The 19,224-nt window shown below is 46.5% G+C and overlaps 1 protein-coding gene across 7 annotated transcripts in view; it reads right to left on the bottom strand.

The window, feature by feature from the left end:
• ablim1b (actin binding LIM protein 1b) overlaps nt 1-19,224 on the bottom strand; it is a 408,263-nt gene that overhangs the window by 39,627 nt on the left and 349,412 nt on the right. For all 7 annotated transcript variants that reach the window (XM_038773460.1, XM_038773458.1, XM_038773461.1 and 4 more), the window contains one exon: nt 9,791-9,920. In XM_038773460.1, coding sequence (XP_038629388.1) covers nt 9,791-9,920 — 130 coding nt within the window. The remainder of the gene's footprint in view (nt 1-9,790; nt 9,921-19,224) is intronic.

Genomic DNA, 19,224 nt, shown 5'->3' with positions numbered 1-19,224 from the left:
GAGATTTTCAGAGTTTGTTTCAGTATATGCCATTGGCATTAAATTAATTTAGATCAGTGTTGCATAATTGTGTTGTGTTAAGATGTCATGCACCTTTGAGGGTATGTGTCTTAGACTACTATCAATCATTACACATTTTGACAGGATGCGATGTATTAGTTCCATGATTTGTAGTTAGTCTGCAAGCTGCAGTGACGAAAGTCAAGTGTACACTCTGGTGCGGCCACATTGGAGTATTGCGTGCAGTTCTGGTCGCCGCATTATAGGAAGGATGTGGAAGCATTGGAAAGGGTACAGAGGAGATTTACAAGGATGTTGCCTGGTATGGAGGAAAGATCTTATGAGGAAAGGCTGAAGGACTTGAGGCTGTTTTCGTTAGAGAGAAGAAGGTTAAGAGGTGACTTAATTGAGGCATACAAGATAATCAGAGGAATAGCTAGGGTGGTGGACATTGAGAACCTTTTTCCTTGGATGGTGATGTCCAGCACGAGGGGACATAGCTTTAAATTGAGGGGAGATAGATATAGGACAGATGTCAGAGGTAGGTTCTTTACTCAGAGTAGTAAGGGCGTGGAGTGCCCTGCCTGCAACAGTAGTGGACTCGCCAACACTAAACGCATTCAAATAGTCATTGGATCGGCATATGGACGGTAAGGAAAGTGTAGAGGGACTTAGAGGGGTTTCACAGGATGGCGCAACATCGAGAGGGCCGAAGGGCCTGTACTGCGCTGTTAATGTTCTATGTTCTATGTTCTATACGAGCCTCCTTGTGACATCGCCCACGTCATGGTCGTATCTTTAATAAAGAACCTACATTATTGTTTCACAATACCTGTGTATGATTGTTATGTTATGTCAGAGAGAAGAATGTAACTAAGTGGATTTGCATTCCCTGGAGTGTGGAAGGTTAAGGATAATTTAATTAATGCGTTATTAAATGATTAAATGATTTGGTTGGACAAAGTGAAACTATTTCCTCTGGTCTGGGAGTGGGCTGAAGGGTCCAGAAAAAAGGGGCATTGTGGTGTCTGGCCCCTTTAAGAGGCAATCAGTCAAAAGGGTCACATGACCCAAAAAAACAATCGGGGCCAGGATAACCTTAGCAAGTGCGGGTCTTGCCTCAGATCGATTCTGGACTCGGCATAAACTCGGTAAAATAATACGCTGTGAATAAATGTTGGTTGTTTCCTACCCAGCCGGTGAGCCAAGGCTACTAAATTGGCAATGAGGATAAAGCAGAGGACTTGTGGTCCCAAGACAATGAGTATGGAACCGTTTAAATAAAAGTCAGGTTGTAAAACAAGAAGCGTGCCCAAGGCAAAATTCCTTTATTTAGTCAATTAGATCCCTTTGAGGATTGGCACAGTATATAGAATGTCTATCTCACTATTATATAGCTAGTGAAATAGAGGAGGAGGGGAAGACCAGTGATATAGTCTAACCACAGTCAGAGTGCGGAGAATCCAGCCCACTATCTCTGCGAATTCACCTGATTCTAGTTGATTCACAGAGATAGTGGGCTGGATTCTCCGCACCCTGACGCCGAAATTGCAGCCGCCGCTGGGGCGGAGAATCCATTTCCCTGCACGGAATCGGGACCGGCGGCGGTTGCCCGATTCTGCAGGGCCCCAAAAAGTGCTGTCCACGGAGAGTATTCCGCCCCACCCAGCACTTACCTGGGGGCATTGCTGGAGGCCCGATCCGCCATTCTCTGCCCCCGAATGGCTGAAGTCCCAACGGCGTGGATCTAATGTGGTCCAGCCGGTCGGGAAACTAGCCTGGCGGCTGCGGACTCAGTCTGCGGCCACCCTAGTTGGGGCTGGCTGATTGGAGGGCAGGAGGGGCCTTATACACGTCGTGCGCATGCTCAGCCTCCGACCCGGAAGTGCGGAGGCCCGTATCTGCAGCAAAAGCTGCGAGCTTTCCTCCGGGTCCCTGCTAGCCCCCTGCAGGGCTCGAATATGTGGCCCTTTCATGCCAGCTTTTCTGGTGTGAGACTCCACAGTTCTGGCGCTGGCATGGGGACATAGTCCCAATAACAGAGATTTCAGCCCAGTAGATTTGGTGAAGGCACATTATCATCCAAAGCCCTCAGTCATCCTGTAGCATTTTAAGTTCAATTCCATGGAGGGAGCCCCAGGAGAGACCATTGCAACTTACAACCTGAACAAATGCTGAGGGATTACTTTGTTTATGGAGTCAATGACCAGGCCATCAGAGAAAGCTATTAGCGGAGACAGACATAAATTTAAAAGAGGCGCTGGAAATAGCACTTGTGATGGAGAGCACAGAGAAGGGCACACAGGAGCTTCGGAGTACACAAAATGGCAGCTTGGTTCATCAGTTAGGGTGGAAGCTGCAGGCAACAGTGACACCAAAAGTGAAGACACTGGGCGAAATTCTCTCCCTCACGAAGCTGCAAACGCGAATTGCGATCAAACGGAGAATCAGACGTCCGGTCAAATTTGAGGTCCATACTCAGCGCCAATTCAGGTGCCACTCTCCAGCTCTTCGCTGGCGGCGATAACAAAATTTGCGTCCTGCATATCCTGAATTGCTTCACAAATAGCTCCCCCATAGGGAACAGTGATGCTTTTGGTTGGTGGTAAACCTATAGAGATGGAAGTATACATGGGAGCATCCACTACCATAATAGGGGAACACACATACAGGTACTTGCAAAAAGGGGCTCAGCCTTTGGGTTTAAGGAAGACATCAGCGACCTAAACAGGAGAGGCCATCAAGATCATGGGCACTACCACCGTACCAATGAGATATCAGTAGCAATTTGCCCACCGCCCACTGATAGCTGTGTCAGGCCGAGGACCAAGTCTATTGGGCCACGACTGGCTCAAAGAAATTAAACTATATTGGACAGAAATGTTTCAAATAAAAGAAGGAGGCCTGCTAGAATTAATAAAGTACGAAAATGAATTTTGTGCTGAGCTAAGGAAATTCCACGTAGACCCAGAGGCTTCCCCACGGTTTGTCAGCACCAGACCCATAACCTATGCCTTGGCAGAAAAGGTGGAGACAGAATTGAAAAGGTTAGAAGAACTGTAAATCATCCGGCCAGTCCAGTTTGCAGAATGGGCAGCCCCCATAGTCCCTGTGGTAAAGCCAGACAAGATCGTTCACATCGGTGGGGACTACAAATTGACAATGAATCAGGTTGCCAAGATGGACAAGTACCTCATTCCAAAGCTGGCTGGAGGCCAATCTTATAGTTAAACATGAGCCATGTTTATCAGAAACTTGAGTTGGACGATGCTTCCCAAAGTTATGTTACAATTAACATACACAAGAGTTTGTTTCAGTACATGCGCCTATCTTTCGGCATGTCGCCAGCTTGTACCATATTCCAGAAAATGATGGAAAGTGTATTGCAAAGACTGCCACATGTGATAGTATACCTGGATGATGTATTGATAATGGGATTGATGGAAGCACAGCATCCAGCTAACTTGGAAGAGGTGCTGAGAAAATTTCAAGAGGTTGGATTTTATCTCAAGCAGGAGATATGTACTTTCCAGGCCAATGAAGTGCATTACCTGGGTTACCAGGTAGATGTACATGGGTTGCACCCCAAAGAAGACAAGGTTAGAGCAATAAAGGAGGCACCAGCCCCTAGAAACACATCTGAGCTTAAGTCGTTCTTCAGAATGGTGAATTATTATGGGTGTTTTCTGCCAAATTTGTCGACATTCTTGGCCCCCATACATATGTTACTAAAGCAGCACCAACATTGGTTTTGGATGAAGCCTCAGAGAGAAACTTTTTATAAGGTAAAGCAGTTATTACATTTATCTTGTTTACTGGTGCACTTAGACCCATACAGAATATTGGTATTAACACGTGACGCCTCTCTTGTTGGTGCAGTTTTTCATATTACGAAGATGGGTCTGAAAGACCTTTAGGATATGTCTCCAGAACCCCCTCAGCGGCTGAAGAAGGCTATTCTCAGGTTGAAAAGAAAAGGTTGTCACTCATGTATGGAGTAAAGAAGTTCCACCAGTATATGAATGGAAGGCATTTTACCGTTGTAACAGACAAACCACTTTGGGTCTTTTTAAGGCAGACAGGGTTATTCCACCAATCACATCAGCAAGGATTCAGCATTGGGCATTAATCTTATCAGCATATTGAGTATACAAAAATGCCAAACAGCATTACATTTGAAATGAAAATCGCTTATTGGCTTCAAATGAAGTTACTGTGAAAAGCCCTCAGTTGCCACGTTCCGGCTCCTGTTCGGGGAGGCTGGTACAGGAATTGAACCTGCACTGCAGGCCTGCCTTGATCTGCTTTAAAAGCCAGCTATTTAGCCCTGTGCTAAACCAGCCCCTTGTTTAGCCAACATTTAATGTCAGGCTGATTAGAAGTACTCCAATGTGATTCCAGGATTGATAAGGGATCAATAATTGGGATACTATCTTGACCAGCAAGGCCCAACTGTTCCGGAGCCATGAGGTCATGTTGCAGTTGTACAAAGCTCTAGTACGGCCGCATTTGGAGTATTGTGTACAGTTCTGGTCGCCTCATTATAGGAAGGACGTGGAAGCTTTGGAATGGGGTGCAGAGGAGATTTATCAGGATGTTGCCTGGTATGGAGGGAAAATCTTATGAGGAAAGGCTGATGGACTTGAGGTTGTTTTCGTTAGAGAGAAGAAGGTTAAGAGGTGACTTAATAGAGACATACAAAATGATCAGAGGGTTAGATAGGGTGGACAGCGAGAGCCTTCTCCCGCGGATGGAGGTGGCTAGCACGAGGGGACATAGCCTTAAATTGAGGGGTAATAGATATAGGACAGAGGTCAGAGGTGGGTTTTTTACGCAAAGAGTGGTGAGGCCGTGGAATGCCCTACCTGCAACAGTAGTGAACTCGCCAACATTGAGGGCATTTAAAAGTTTATTGGATAAGCATATGGATGATAAGGGCATAGTGTAGGTTAGATGGCCTTTAGTTTTTTTCCATGTCGGTGCAACATCGAGGGCCGAAGGGCCTGTACTGCGCTGTATTGTTCTATGTTACCTACATGGGGTATAACATTGGTCAAAACTTTACAGCTCTCTCGGGGCAAGTTGACAGGTGGGTTGGCCATAAAATGGGGTGCCAGGTATGCAGCACAGTTCTTGCGCCTACCCGCCTTGATGTAAATTTACCCATGGTGGGGGAAAGTGTTAGTTGGCCCACTCACCCTGTACTAATGTAGACCCTTAAGTAGCCAATTATTGGTTACTTGAAGGCCACCTCCTGCCACTGTTGGGATTCTACCTAGACTGAGGAGGGCGACGTCAAGTGTCCAGTACAACAGGTAAAATCTGGCGTACTGGTAGCCGGTCCTGGAGAATATCTCCTTTTCAGTTCTCCTTTACAGATCAGAGGCTCCCCTAAGATATTCTCCCGCCCCATATTTCCCCAACCCCACTGCCTTGTCCACCTCGACGTTCATCTCCCCCGCTGGGGAAAGCTGGTCTCGTGCATGTGGTCTCACCTCCAATTTTTTCATTCGGGGCAGGGACCCTGTCCCAGTGTAAAATTCAACCCATTGCATTGAAATGGGAAAGAACCATTGTGAGGGGAGCTGCAACCACTCGTGTCCAGATACAGAGAATACTGTACACAGGCAACTAGCAGCCCCTCATCAGAACAGGCCTTTGGGCCGATTAGATGAAAAGCTGAGGCCGGGGTTCATAAAAACTGATGAGCAGATCATATGGAAACATAGGATCAAGCAAAACATTGCATTGTAACATAATGCCGTGTTGTAAATTATAATGTAGTTAACTGGTTGAATAAACTGGAAAAAATTTTGATATACTACTTGTAATTGTGGGATATGTTGTTGGTCAGCAGGGTATGCTGCTGGTCAGCATGGTATGCTGTTGGTCAGTGGGATATGCTGCTGGTCAGCATGGTATGCTGTTGGTCAGTGGGATATGCTGTTGGTCAGTGGGATATGCTGCTGGTCAGTGGGATATGCTGCTGGTCAGCAGGATATGCTGTTGGTCAGCAGGATATGCTGTTGGTCAGTGGGATATGCTGTTGGTCAGGAGAATATGCTGTTGGTCAGCAGGGTATGCTGCTGGTCAGCAGGATATGCTGTTGGTCAGCAGGGTATGCTGTTGGTCAGCAGGATATGCTGCTGGTCAGCAGGATATGCTGTTGGTCAGCAGGGTATGCTGTTGGTCAGCAGGATATGCTGTTGGTCAGCAGGATATGCTGTTGGTCAGCAGGGTATGCTGTTGGTCAGCAGGATATGCTGTTGGTCAGCAGGGTATGCTGTTGGTCAGCAGGGTATGCTGCTGGTCAGTGGGATATGCTGCTGGTCAGTGGGATATGCTGCTGGTCAGCAGGATATGCTGTTGGTCAGCAGGATATGCTGTTGGTCAGTGGGATATGCTGTTGGTCAGGAGAATATGCTGTTGGTCAGCAGGGTATGCTGTTGGTCAGCAGGATATGCTATTGGTCAGTGGGATATGCTGTTGGTCAGCAGGATATGCTGTTGGTCAGCAGGGTATGCTGTTGGTCAGCAGGATATGCTGCTGGTCAGTGGGATATGCTGTTGGTCAGCAGGGTATGCTGTTGGTCAGCCGGGTATGCTGCTGGTCAGCAGGGTATGCTGTTGGTCAGCAGGGTATGCTGCTGGTCAGTGGGATATGCTGCTGGTCAGTGGGATATGCTGTTGGTCAGCAGGATATGCTGCTGGTCAGCAGGATATGCTGTTGGTCAGCAGGGTATGCTGTTGGTCAGCAGGGTATGCTGCTGGTCAGTGGGATATGCTGCTGGTCAGTGGGATATGCTGCTGGTCAGCAGGGTATGCTGTTGGTCAGCAGGATATGCTGTTGGTCAGCAGGATATGCTGTTGGTCAGCAGGATATGCTGTTGGTCAGCAGGATATGCTGTTGGTCAGCAGGGTATGCTGTTGGTCAGCAGGGTATGCTGCTGGTCAGCAGGATATGCTGTTGGTCAGTGGGATATGCTGTTGGTCAGCAGGATATGCTGTTGGTCAGTGGGATATGCTGCTGGTCAGCAGGATATGCTGTTGGTCAGCAGAATATACTGTTTGCCAGCAGGGTATGCTGTTGGTCAGTGGGATATGCTGTTGGTCAGCGGGATATGCTGTTGGTCAGCAGGGTATGCTGTTGGTCAGTGGGATATGCTGTTGGTCGGTGGGATATGCTGTTGGTCAGCAGGATATGCTGTTGGTCAGCAGGATATGCTGTTAGTCAGCAGGATATGCTGTTGGTCATCAGGGTATGCTGTTGGTCAGCAGGGTATGCTGTTGGTCAGCAGGATATGCTGTTGGTCAGCAGGGTATGCTGTTGGTCAGCAGGATATGCTGTTGGTCAGCAGGATATGCTGTTGGTCAGCAGGATATGCTGTTGGTCAGCAGGGTATGCTGTTGGTCAGCAGGGTATTCTGTTGGTCAGTGGGATATGCTGTTGGTCAGCAGGGTATGCTGTTGGTCAGCAGGGTATGCTGCTGGTCAGTGGGATATGCTGTTGGTCAGCAGGGTATGCTGTTGGTCAGTGGGATATGCTGTGGTCAGAAGGGTATGATGTTGGTCAGCAGGGTATGCTGCTGGTCAGTGGGATATGTGTTGGTCAGCAGGGTATGCTGTGGTCAGCAGGGTATGCTGTTGGTCAGCAGGATATGCTGTTGGTCAGCAGGGTATGCTGGTGGTCAGCAGGATATGCTGTTGGTTCAGATGGATATGCTGTTGGTCAGAGGGATATGCTGTTGGTCAGCAGGATATGCTGTTGGTCAGCAGGATATGCTGTTGGTCAGCAGGATATGCTGTTGGTCAGTGGGATATGCTGTTGGTCAGCAGGATATGCTGTTGGTCAGTGGGATATGCTGTTGGTCATCAGGATATGCTGTTGGTCAGCAGGATATGCTGTTGGTCAGTGGGATATGCTGTTGGTCAGGAGAATATGCTGTTGGTCAGCAGGATATGCTGTTGGTCAGCAGGGTATGCTGTTGGTCAGCAGGGTATGCTGTTGGTCAGAGGGATATGTTGTTGGTCAGTAGGATATGCTGTTGGTCAGCAGGATATGTTGTTGGTCAGTAGGATATGCTGTTGGTCAGCAGGGTATGCTGTTTGCCAGCAGGATATGCTGTTGGTCAGTGGGATATGTTGTTGGTCAGCAGGATATGCTGTTGGTCAGCAGGATATGCTGTTGGTCAGCAGGGTATGCTGTTGGTCAGCAGGGTATGCTGTTGGTCAGCAGGATATGCTGTTGGTCAGCAGGGTATGCTGTTGGTCAGCAGGATATGCTGTTGGTCAGCAGGATATGCTGTTGGTCAGCAGGGTATGCTGTTGGTCAGCAGGATATGCTGTTGGTCAGCAGGATATGCTGTTGGTCAGCAGGATATGCTGTTGGTCAGCAGGATATGCTGTTGGTCAGTGGGATATGCTGTTGGTCAGCAGGATATGTTGTTGGTCAGCAGGATATACTGTTTGCCAGCAAGATTTGCAGTTGGTCAGTGGGATATGATGTTGGTCAGGGGAATATTTCTTGGTCAGGGGAATATGCTGCTGGTCAGTGGGATATGCTGTTGGTCAGTGTGATATGCTGTTAGTCAATGGGATATGAAGTTGGTCAGTGGGATATGCTGTTGGTCAGGAGAATATGCTGTTGATCAATGGGATATGCTGTTAGTCAACGGGATATGCAGTTGGTCAGCGGTATATGCTGTTCGCCAGCAGGATATGCTGTTGTTCAGAAGGATATGGAGTTGTTCAGAAGGATATGCTGTTGATCAGTGGGATATGCTGTTTGTCCCCTTCCTGTCTGAACAGAGGGAATAGGGTATAGCAGGCCTGTGGTTTCCATATAAATGGCAGAGAAGAGATTTGGGCAGGACCATGTGGGAGGTAATGGGGGTTGAGAGGGGCAGGGGCATGATGATTGGAGCAGGAACATATGCTTATTCTGACCTCATAAAGGGCATTCTTTGACTAAGCTAGAGGGAATTTCTATCCTTTCTAACAACTACTGACCTGCTTCATTTTGATGGGAAAGTTTTCCTGCTTAAGGTCCTGGTTAAAGTACCACTGAAGTCCTCTTGCTTGAACAGCTTACATAAACGTATGAGATATCTGCCTAGAAAACGCTGCTAGGTTTGTATTCGAGACAGCGGTAAACAGCCATGTCTGGGCAGGAAAGGAAAATGCTCATCTATAACTACTCATCTTCTCTCAGTTTATTTGATTTAGTTTAATTGGTTGTTCATTTTGCTGCAAAGAGAGTATAACTACTCATCTGTCTGCTTTCCACTGGGTGGTTAGGGTTAAAATCAACCCCCATGTTTTTGCCCTTGTATACTTTTTGTGTTGTCGATCAAACAAAGGTCACAGGCTTCTCCCTGAAACTAGCCAATGTTATGCCTGTCCGCATTCAGAATGAGCACTCCAGTAAAATTGAGCATCACACAAACCTTACATTATTTTAAGCTCCATGATTTAAAATGATTATGCTCATTTTTGCAAGATCATGGGACGGATTTTAGCACTCAGTGACACCAGCAACATGCAATTTTCTGCATTTGAAAACTTGCAACGTCGTTCAATCCACAGCTTGCCATCTTCTCTCAGACATGAAACAGTATAATAGCTGAGAAATACAAAAGTATATTTCGAGCCTGCAAGAAAACCCACTTGTGACTCGCCACTTGAAATAAAATTGTCCATTCTGTGAATTACTTTCAGAATTTCATTGTCAAAATAAAAATCCCCATTTTCTTTTGGGTTTTAAAGTTTTGCCATTGGGTTGTTTTACTTACCAGGTCTGTGAAAGTGCTGTGGAGAGCGGGCAACAGTGGGTGTATAACAATGCCGATTATAGACAGGAGAGTTGATGGAGCCTTGACTGGAGGATCTATGCACCATTCGATCCCGTGCATCGTGGTACCCCTAAAATACATTTACATATATTTCACACTCGAGTCAGACAAGCCAGAGAGTTATATTAAACATTATTTTCTTTGAATGCGAACACGACATATACTGGAATGTTTACACAAAATTCAACAGTGGATTGATCGGACAGTATAAAAACAGAATGGTGCGAATGTATTAATAATGAAAGTTAGACGCAGCATAGTCTGCAGTTGAATGCACTGATGGACCCATCCGTCATTACCACTATATTTTCCCAAGACTTGCAGGCTAGCACAACGGGTTGCATCGTGGATGTTCATTACTGTGACGTTCAAGGTTCAACTTGCTACATTATTTGGCTCCCAATGTCATACTGCATTCCCAAGGAACCTTGTTTAGGCACACCAGACACCACTGTGAAAGAAGGGAATATTACAGCAAGGAGAGCTCCCTACACTTCTCTCATGCATTGTTGAATGGCCAGGCTTCATTTACCTTTGAATAAGGCCTGAGTGCAGGTTTTGAGAAGTATTCAAGAACTGTGAGGGGAATAAATGGATTCTACACTCCCACAGACCACTATTAAATAACGCAAGAGTAATTAAAATACTTGAGAGATTTTTATAATCCATTCTATTACATCTAATGTAATGTGTGTGTTATAATGTGCTATTAAGCAAAATGGAGCAAAGGCAAGTTGAGATACAGTTCAGCCATAATATAATCGCTCAGTGAAGCAGCTTCAAGGTCCTGAACAGCCTACTCCTGTTCCTAGATTCCTATTTATGTTAACCGGCTATGTTTCATGCAAGCATTTCATGTTTCAGGGGCAGTGTGCATCTTTGTGTGTGAAGGTCAGTATGGTTTTTAGGTCTTATTCCTTGATGCTTACGCTCTACCAATCAAGTGCTTTTTCACAAAGCAGGTGGGAATCCATGCAAAATTAGAATGCCTACTCACAGCGTGAAGTGGCGATGAATGAATGACTGCGACCAGCAACAGGAGGCAAAGAGCTGGGCACAACATTGATGATGAGGGAGATGGGATGTGTAAAGAGTAAAGAGGAAGCGAGATGGAATGGAAGGCCAAAGTTCAAGACCAGGGTATCCAGGCCAGGATCAACCGATGGGGAAGGGGGAGTGGAGGATATCAGATTGAACTGAAGTAAGAGGATAGAAAAACGGCAGCTTGAAAGGTTGGGGAGGGGAAAATGAAACCTGTTCGATCTATAGTTAGGAAAGAAGTTCGGCTTGAGCAGAAGGCAGAAACAAAATAAGTGTGAATTTGGTGGGTAACTAGAGATCTTTTGCACTAATTTTATAAATTTAAGGTATCCAATTCACTTTTTCCAATTAAGGGCCAATTAAGCATGGCCAATCCACCTACCCTGTGATGCACTATCAATTACAACGAGACGAGAGTAGAGAGTAATCGAGGCTTTATTAAGCAGAGATGTGTAGCCTCCTGCCAGCTGCTGCCGAAATGCTGCAGCTCGGTGAGCACACACATTTATACTCCGCCTACTGGGTGGAGCCAGCAGACAGGATCTACCCCCCGTACCTCTAGTACATGAGCCTTACCCTATTACATCTCATAGGTGATATATACAACGTGGTGACTACCACACCTGCACATCTTTGAAGTTGCAGGGCGCGAAACCCACGCAAACACGGGAGAATTTGAAAACTCCACAGGTACAGTGACTCAGGGCCGGGATCGAACCTGGAACCTCGGCGCCCTGAGGCAGCAGCAGTGCTAACCACTGCATCACCATGCTGCCCTTTTGCACTAGTTTTCAATACACTGTGCTAGGAATCAGGTCCTGCTCACAAAGACCATGGCCGGGATTCTCCAAGCCCCCGCACCGCAATCGCACTCGGTGTAGGGACGGAGAATATTGCGTCAGACTCGCGAACGGGTCCGACGCCACTTCCGCGATTCTCCGGCAATCGGAGATTCACCACCAGCCGCGCACGCGTGATCGATGCGGCGCCAGTCGGGGGCCATTGAAATAGGCCCCGCGGTCGACCGCGACATCCCGCCGGCGTAGTTCTCGTATGGTTCCACGCGGCGGGAGCTCGGCGTCGCGGCTGCGGTGGCCATCCTGATGTGGGGGGAGGTGGATTAGTCTCCGGGGGGACCTCCACAACAGCTAGGGCTGCAATTGGGGGCTACCAATCAGCGGGCGCGCACGATCTGGGAGGGGCCGACCTTCTTCCACACTGGCCTGCTGTGCGCGTCTGCCATGTTGCGCGTGATTGGGGCCGCAGGTGGCCGCCGCGCATATGTGCAGACCTGCGGCTGTAAGTGCCTGAGGCAGCAGCAGTGCTAACCACTGCATCACCATGCTGCCCTTTTGCACTAGTTTTCAATACACTGTGCTAGAATCAGGTCCTGCTCACAAAGACCATGGCCGGGATTCTCCAAGCCCCCGCACCGCAATCGCACTCGGTGTAGGGACGGAGAATATTGCGTCAGACTCGCGAACGGGTCCGACGCCACTTCCGCGATTCTCCGGCAATCGGAGATTCACCACCAGCCGCGCACGCGTGATCGATGCGGCGCCAGTCGGGGGCCATTGAAATAGGCCCCGCGGTCGACCGCGACATCCCGCCGGCGTAGTTCTCGTATGGTTCCACGCGGCGGGAGCTCGGCGTCGCGGCTGCGGTGGCCATCCTGATGTGGGGGGAGGTGGATTAGTCTCCGGGGGGACCTCCACAACAGCTAGGGCTGCAATTGGGGGCTACCAATCAGCGGGCGCGCACGATCTGGGAGGGGCCGACCTTCTTCCACACTGGCCTGCTGTGCGCGTCTGCCATGTTGCGCGGGATTGGGGCCGCAGGTGGCCGCCGCGCATATGTGCAGACCTGCGGCTGTAAGTGCAGGGCTGCGTATCGGCAGGCGGAGCTGCATGGAGCACTCCGGCGCTGTGCTGGCCCCCTGTGGGCCACTGAATCCCTGGGCCAAGGGGCCCGTTGATGCTGGCGTGAAACACTCCGGTGTTTACACCGGTGTCACCACTTAGCCGCCGTATCGAAGAATCCCGGTCCATGGACCTGCAGTGGGGCTGACATTGAAGTCTCCGTTCACATTGGCGGGACTGGAAAGATCTCACTAGCGTGAAGTTCTGGAAAATTACAGCCCGTATCCATTGTCTTCAGGGTGAACAACCAGCATTGGGAGTTTGTGATTTGCGGGCTTTTGTTCCAACAATTAAACTGGATCTTTCAGCTGCTAAAACATTAAGAGGCTAGTTTTAAAAGGTCCTGAATGTAAATTTTGATTACTGCAAAACTGTCTACTCTGTGGTGTTCTAGAAATGTACAGCATGTGACGAGCTAATGTTATGTCACAATCAGCCACTAGATGGAGCTAGGGTCAGTACTATAAAAGGCACTCCGGCTTCTGGGAGAGAGTGGAGTAGAGAAGGGAAGACTAGGGTGAAGTGCATAGTAGAGCTAGAGAGGATAGAATATAGTTACAGTTAGAGTATAGAGATAGTGTTAGCGAGTGTAGTTCAATATAATCTATTTGTTTACTGTAGGAATAAGTGTAAAACTTTAATTTAAATAGTGTAAATAAATTTAGCTTTGTTGATGGACCTAGCTTCAAGTGTCTTTGTGAACATTATGCTTTCCATCCTGAAGACCACCTCACAAAGATCACCACATACCCGACTGTAATATAACTAGAAAATAGTTTTGTATATTTTTAAAAAGTCATTTTCAGTAATGTAAAATTGGGTTTACCACAGCTGGTGAAATGGCTCTTGTGATTTAAAATAATTATTTTTTGTGGTAAACTCATTTTCAGCTGCATTAATAAAACTGTAACAAGTTACCACTCTTAAATGAATCAAGCAGTATTTTTTAAGCAAAGTTTTATAAAAATGAGTTTTACCATTTTTGTTTTATAAATTTAGAATACCCAATTTTTTTTCCCTAATTAAGGGGCAATTTAGCGTGGCCAATCCACCTGCCCTGCACATCTTTGGATTGTGGGGGTAAGACCCATGTAGACACAGGGAGAATGTGCAAACTGCACACGGACAGCAACCCAGGGCCGGGATCGAACCCGGGTCCTCGGCGGCGTGAGGCAGCTGTGCTAACCACTGCACCACTATGCCAGCCCCGAGTTTTACAATCTTGCTTGATTGCACTGACCCATGGCAGATTTGGCATAAGGCGATATGCAAATGAGCTTGAGCAGCAACTGGGGAAATCAAAACACTTTTCAAATCAGGGTCAATTGCCCATTAGCGTCCAGGGATGTGCAGGCGAGGATGGAAATTACTCGGATAGGGTGTGGTAGGCGGGGAGTGAACCTAGGTAGAGTGCTCTTTCGGAGGTTCGGTGGAGACTGGATGGGCCAAATGGCCTGCTCCTGCACTGTGGGGATTCTATGTTGTTTTTCACAATTTCCTAGGCTGGCATGCCCACAGGTATTAAATTTAATTTGTTAACAAATACTTTTGACAAGTGGGAATGACAAGGAAAATAGTAAACAGTTCTGTGAAAAAATTCACAATTAATTTTAGGCCCAAATGTCAATGCGACTTTGTCAAACTGTCCTATTCATTTTTCTCAATCTAGATACAAGTCATCTGGAAACATTAAGCTCATATTTGAAATGTGCAACAAGTCCCAGATGTTTGGGCGTTCCAAACATATGTTGTTTCAGAGAATCATGCAATTTTATTATCACAAAGCTCTGGTTCTGTTGCCAGCTGTGATAATCTTCACCGAATACTATAGCCAATGTTACTCCTTTAGTTCTCACATCTGTCCCAAATGATGAGAGACTACACTAGAAAAGTAAAGCAAGTGTTGCTAGGCGTACTTGTGCTATTATTTTGATTAAAATCTCCATTTGGCCAATGAGGTCTTTAAACAGACTGACAATCTCATCAAATATTACTTTAATTGAAAATCTGCTTTTCAATACTTTTGAAGCTACAGTTTCCCCTTTTACACCCCCCCCCCTCAACCGAGTGGAACGTTTTCACTTCCAAGTCAATAATACTCCATTAACATTGGCTTGGATACGTCAGGAAAAACAATGGTCCCTCAATACTCCCTTAACTTCTTTATGAGCCGAATTTATGGTCAACATTGCAGAGAGGTAGAAAGCTCCAAGAAATACAGCATTTGTTCCAGGTTTGTTAGAAGCCATTGTTATTTTAATCCAGTGAAAAGTGAAAGTATATTGCACAATTACTAGAGTGCACTCTCTTGGTCAGACAGGAAAACACACCAAGTTTAAAAAAAAAACTTGATTCAAAACTAACTCAGAATGACTCATTTTTTATTGAGAGAAAAGTCACAAACAGCATCTATAATATAGCTTGTTCGACCGCTTGACGGCTCTGGAGCTGCGGATGGACTCACTTTGGAGCATCCGCGATGCTGAGGAGGTCGTGGATAGCACGTTTAGCGAGTTGGTCACACCGCAGGTGAAGGTTACTGAGGGAGATAGAAAATGGGTGACCAAAAGAAAGAGCAAGAGTAGGAAGGCAGTGCAGGTGTCCCCTGCGGTCATCTCCCTGCAAAACAGATATACCGCTTTGGATACTGTTGAGGAAGATGGCTCACCAGGGGAAGGCAGCAGCAGCCAGGTTCATGGCACCGTGGCTGGCTCTGCTGCACAGCAGGGCAGGAAGAAAAATGGCAGGGCTATAGTGATAGGGGACTCGATCGTAAGGGGAATAGACAGGCGGTTCTGTGGACGCAATCGAGACTCCAGGATGGTATGCTGCCTCCCTGGTGCAAGGGTCAAGGATGTCTTGGAGCGGCTGCAGGACATTCTGGGGGGGGGGAGGGTGAACAGCCAGCTGTCATGGTGCACATAGGCACCAACGATATAGGTAAAAAACGGGATGAGGTCCTACAAGCGGAATTCAGGGAGTTAGGAGTTAAACTAAAAAGTAGGACCTCAAAGGTAGTAATCTCAGGATTGCTACCAGTGCCACGAGCTAGTCAGAGTAGGAATGTCAGGATAGATAGGATGAATGCGTGGCTCGAGAGATGGTGCAAGAGGGAGGGATTCAAATTCCTGGGGCATTGGGATCGGTTCTGGGGGAGGTGGGACCAGTACAAACCGGACGGTCTGCACTTGGGCAGGACTGGAACCGATGTCCTAGGGGGGGTGTTTTCTAGAGCTGTTGGGGAGGGTTTAAACTAATGTGGCGGGGGATGGGAACCAATGCTGGAAGTTGGAAGGTAGTAAAACAGGGACAGAAACAAAAGGAAGTAAGGGGAAAAGTGCAAGGCAGAGAAGACATAGTCAGAAATCCATAAGGGCGACAGTACAAGGTACAGTGACTGAGGGGAGCACAGTGAATAGGCCCAGTAATAACAAAAGGAATAAAACTGGAGATGTTAAGATTCAAAACAGAGGTAAAAAAACCAACATAAGTGTACTTTACCTGAATGCTCGTAGTATTCGGAATAAAGTAAATGAGTTGGTGGCACAAATCATCGTAAATGACTATGATTTAGTGGCCATTACTGAAACATGGTTAAAGGATGGTCACGACTGGGAGTTAAATATCCGAGGGTATCAAACTATTCGGAAAGAAAGAGTGGATGGCAAGGGAGGTGGTGTTGCTCTGTTATTTAAGGATGACATCCGGGCAATAGTAAGGGATGACATTGGTGCTATGGAGGATAAGGTTGAATCCATTTGGGTGGAAATCAGGAATAGTAAGGCGAAAAAGTCACTGATAGGAGTAGTCTATCGGCCACCAAATAGTAACGATATGGTGGGGCAGGCAATAAACAAAGAAATAACTGATGCATGTAGAAATGGTACAGCAGTTATCATGGGGGATTTTAATCTACATGTCAATTGGTTTAACCAGGTCGGTCAAGGCAACCGTGAGGAGGAGTTTATAGAATGTATCCGCGATAGTTTCCTAGAACAGTATGTAATGGAACCTACGAGGGAACAAGCGGTCCTAGATCTTGTCCTGTGTAATGAGACAGGATTGATTCATGATCTCATAGTTAGGGATCCTCTCGGAAGGAGCGATCACAATATGGTGGAATTTAAAATACAGATGGAGGGTGAGAAAGTAAAATCAAATACTAGTGTTTTGTGTTTAAACAAAGGAGATTACAAGGGGATGAGAGAAGAACTAGCTAAGGTAGACTGGGAGCTAAGACTTTATGGTGGAACAGTTGAGGAACAGTGGAGAACCTTCCAAGCGATTTTTCACAGTGCTCAGCAAAGGTTTATACCAACAAAAAGGAAGGACGGAAGAAAGAGGGAAAATCGACCGTGGATATCTAAGGAAATAAGGGAGAGTATCAAATTGAAGGAAAAAGCATATAAAGTGGCAAAGATTGCTGGGAGATTAGAGGACTGGGAAATCTTTAGGGGGCAACAGAAAGCTACTAAAAAAGCTATAAAGAAGAGTAAGATAGAGTATGAGAGTAAACTTGCTCAGAATATAAAAACAGACAGTAAAAGTTTTTACAAATATATAAGACAAAAAAGAGTGGCTAAGGTAAATATTGGTCCTTTAGAGGATGAGAAGGGAGTTTTAATAATGAGAAATGAGGAAATGGCTGAGGAACTGAACAGGTTTTTTGGGTCGGTCTTCACAGTGGAAGACACAAATAACATGCCAGCGACTGATAGAAATTAGGCTATGACAGGTGAGGACCTTGAGAGGATTGTTATCACTAAGGAGGGAGTGATGGGCAAGCTAATAGGGCTAAAGGTAGACAAGTCTCCTGGCCCTGATGGAATGCATCCCAGAGTGCTAAAAGAGATGGCTAGGGAAATTGCAGATGCACTAGTGATAATTTACCGAAATTCACTAGACTCTGGGGTGGTCCCGGTGGATTGGAAATTAGCAAACGTGACGCCACTGTTTAAAAAAGGAGGTAGGCAGAAAGCAGGAAATTATAGGCCAGTGAGTTTAACTTCGGTAATAGGGAAGATGCTGGAATCTATTATCAAGGAAGAAATTGCGAGGCATCTGGATAGAAATTGTCCCATTGGGCAGACGCAGCATGGGTTCGTTAAAGGCAGGTCATGCCTAACTAATTTAGTGGAATTTTTTGAGAACATTACCAGTGCAGTAGATAACGGGGAGCCGATGGATGTGGTATATCTGGATTTCCAGAAAGCCTTTGACAAGGTGCCACACAAAAGGTTGCTGCATAAGATAAAGATGCATGGCATTAAGGGTAAAGTAGTAGCATGGATAGAGGATTGGTTAATTAATAGAAAGCAAAGAGTTGGGATAAATGGGTGTTTCTCTGGTTGGCAATCAGTAGCTAGTGGTGTCCCTCAGGGATCCGTGTTGGGCCCACAATTGTTCACAATTTACATAGATGATTTGGAGTTGGGGACCAAGGGCAATGTGTCCAAGTTTGCAGAAGACACTAAGATGGATACTGGAAGTCTGCAGAGGGATTTGGATAGGTTAAGTGAATGGGCTCGGGTCTGGCAGATGGAATACAATGTTGACAAATGTGAGGTTATCCATTTTGGTAGGAATAACAGCAAACGGGATTATTATTTAAACGATAAAATATTAAAGCATGCCGCTGTTCAGAGGGACTTGGGTGTGCTAGTGCATGAGTCACAGAAGGTTGGTTTACAAGTGCAACAGGTGATTAAGAAGGCAAATGGAATTTTGTCCTTCATTGCTAGAGGGATGGAGTTTAAGACTAGGGAGGTTATGTTGCAATTGTATAAGGTGTTAGTGCGGCCACACCTGGAGTATTGTGTTCAGTTTTGGTCTCCTTACTTGAGAAAGGACGTACTGGCGCTGGAGGGTGTGCAGAGGAGATTCACTAGGTTAATCCCAGAGCTGAAGGGGTTGGATTATGAGGAGAGGTTGAGTAGACTGGGACTGTACTCGTTGGAATTTAGAAGGATGAGGGGGGATCTTATAGAAACATTTAAAATTATGAAGGGAATAGATAGGATAGATGCGGGCAGGTTGTTTCCACTGGCGGGTGACAGCAGAACTAGGGGGCATAGCCTCAAAATAAGGGGAAGTAGATTTGGGACTGAGTTTAGGAGGAACTTCTTCACCCAAAGGGTTGTGAATCTATGGAATTCCTTGCCCAGTGAAGCAGTTGAGGCTCCTTCATTACATGTTTTTAAGGTAAAGATAGATAGTTTTTTGAAGAATAAAGGGATTAAGGGTTATGGTGTTCGGGCCGGAAAGTGGAGCTGAGTCCACAAAAGATCAGCCATGATCTAATTGAATGGCGGAGCAGGCTCGAGGGGCCAGATGGCCTACTCCTGCTCCTAGTTCTTATGTTCTTATTACAAAACAGGGAGGTTGACAACGAGTAGGCAGAGAGTTAGCGAAGCT

The sequence above is a fragment of the Scyliorhinus canicula genome, chromosome 16, assembly GCF_902713615.1.
Source record: "Scyliorhinus canicula chromosome 16, sScyCan1.1, whole genome shotgun sequence".
Lineage (NCBI taxonomy): Eukaryota > Metazoa > Chordata > Chondrichthyes > Carcharhiniformes > Scyliorhinidae > Scyliorhinus > Scyliorhinus canicula.
The sequence above is the reverse complement of the archived record's forward strand: the minus strand, read 5'-3'. Positions and strand labels throughout refer to the sequence as shown.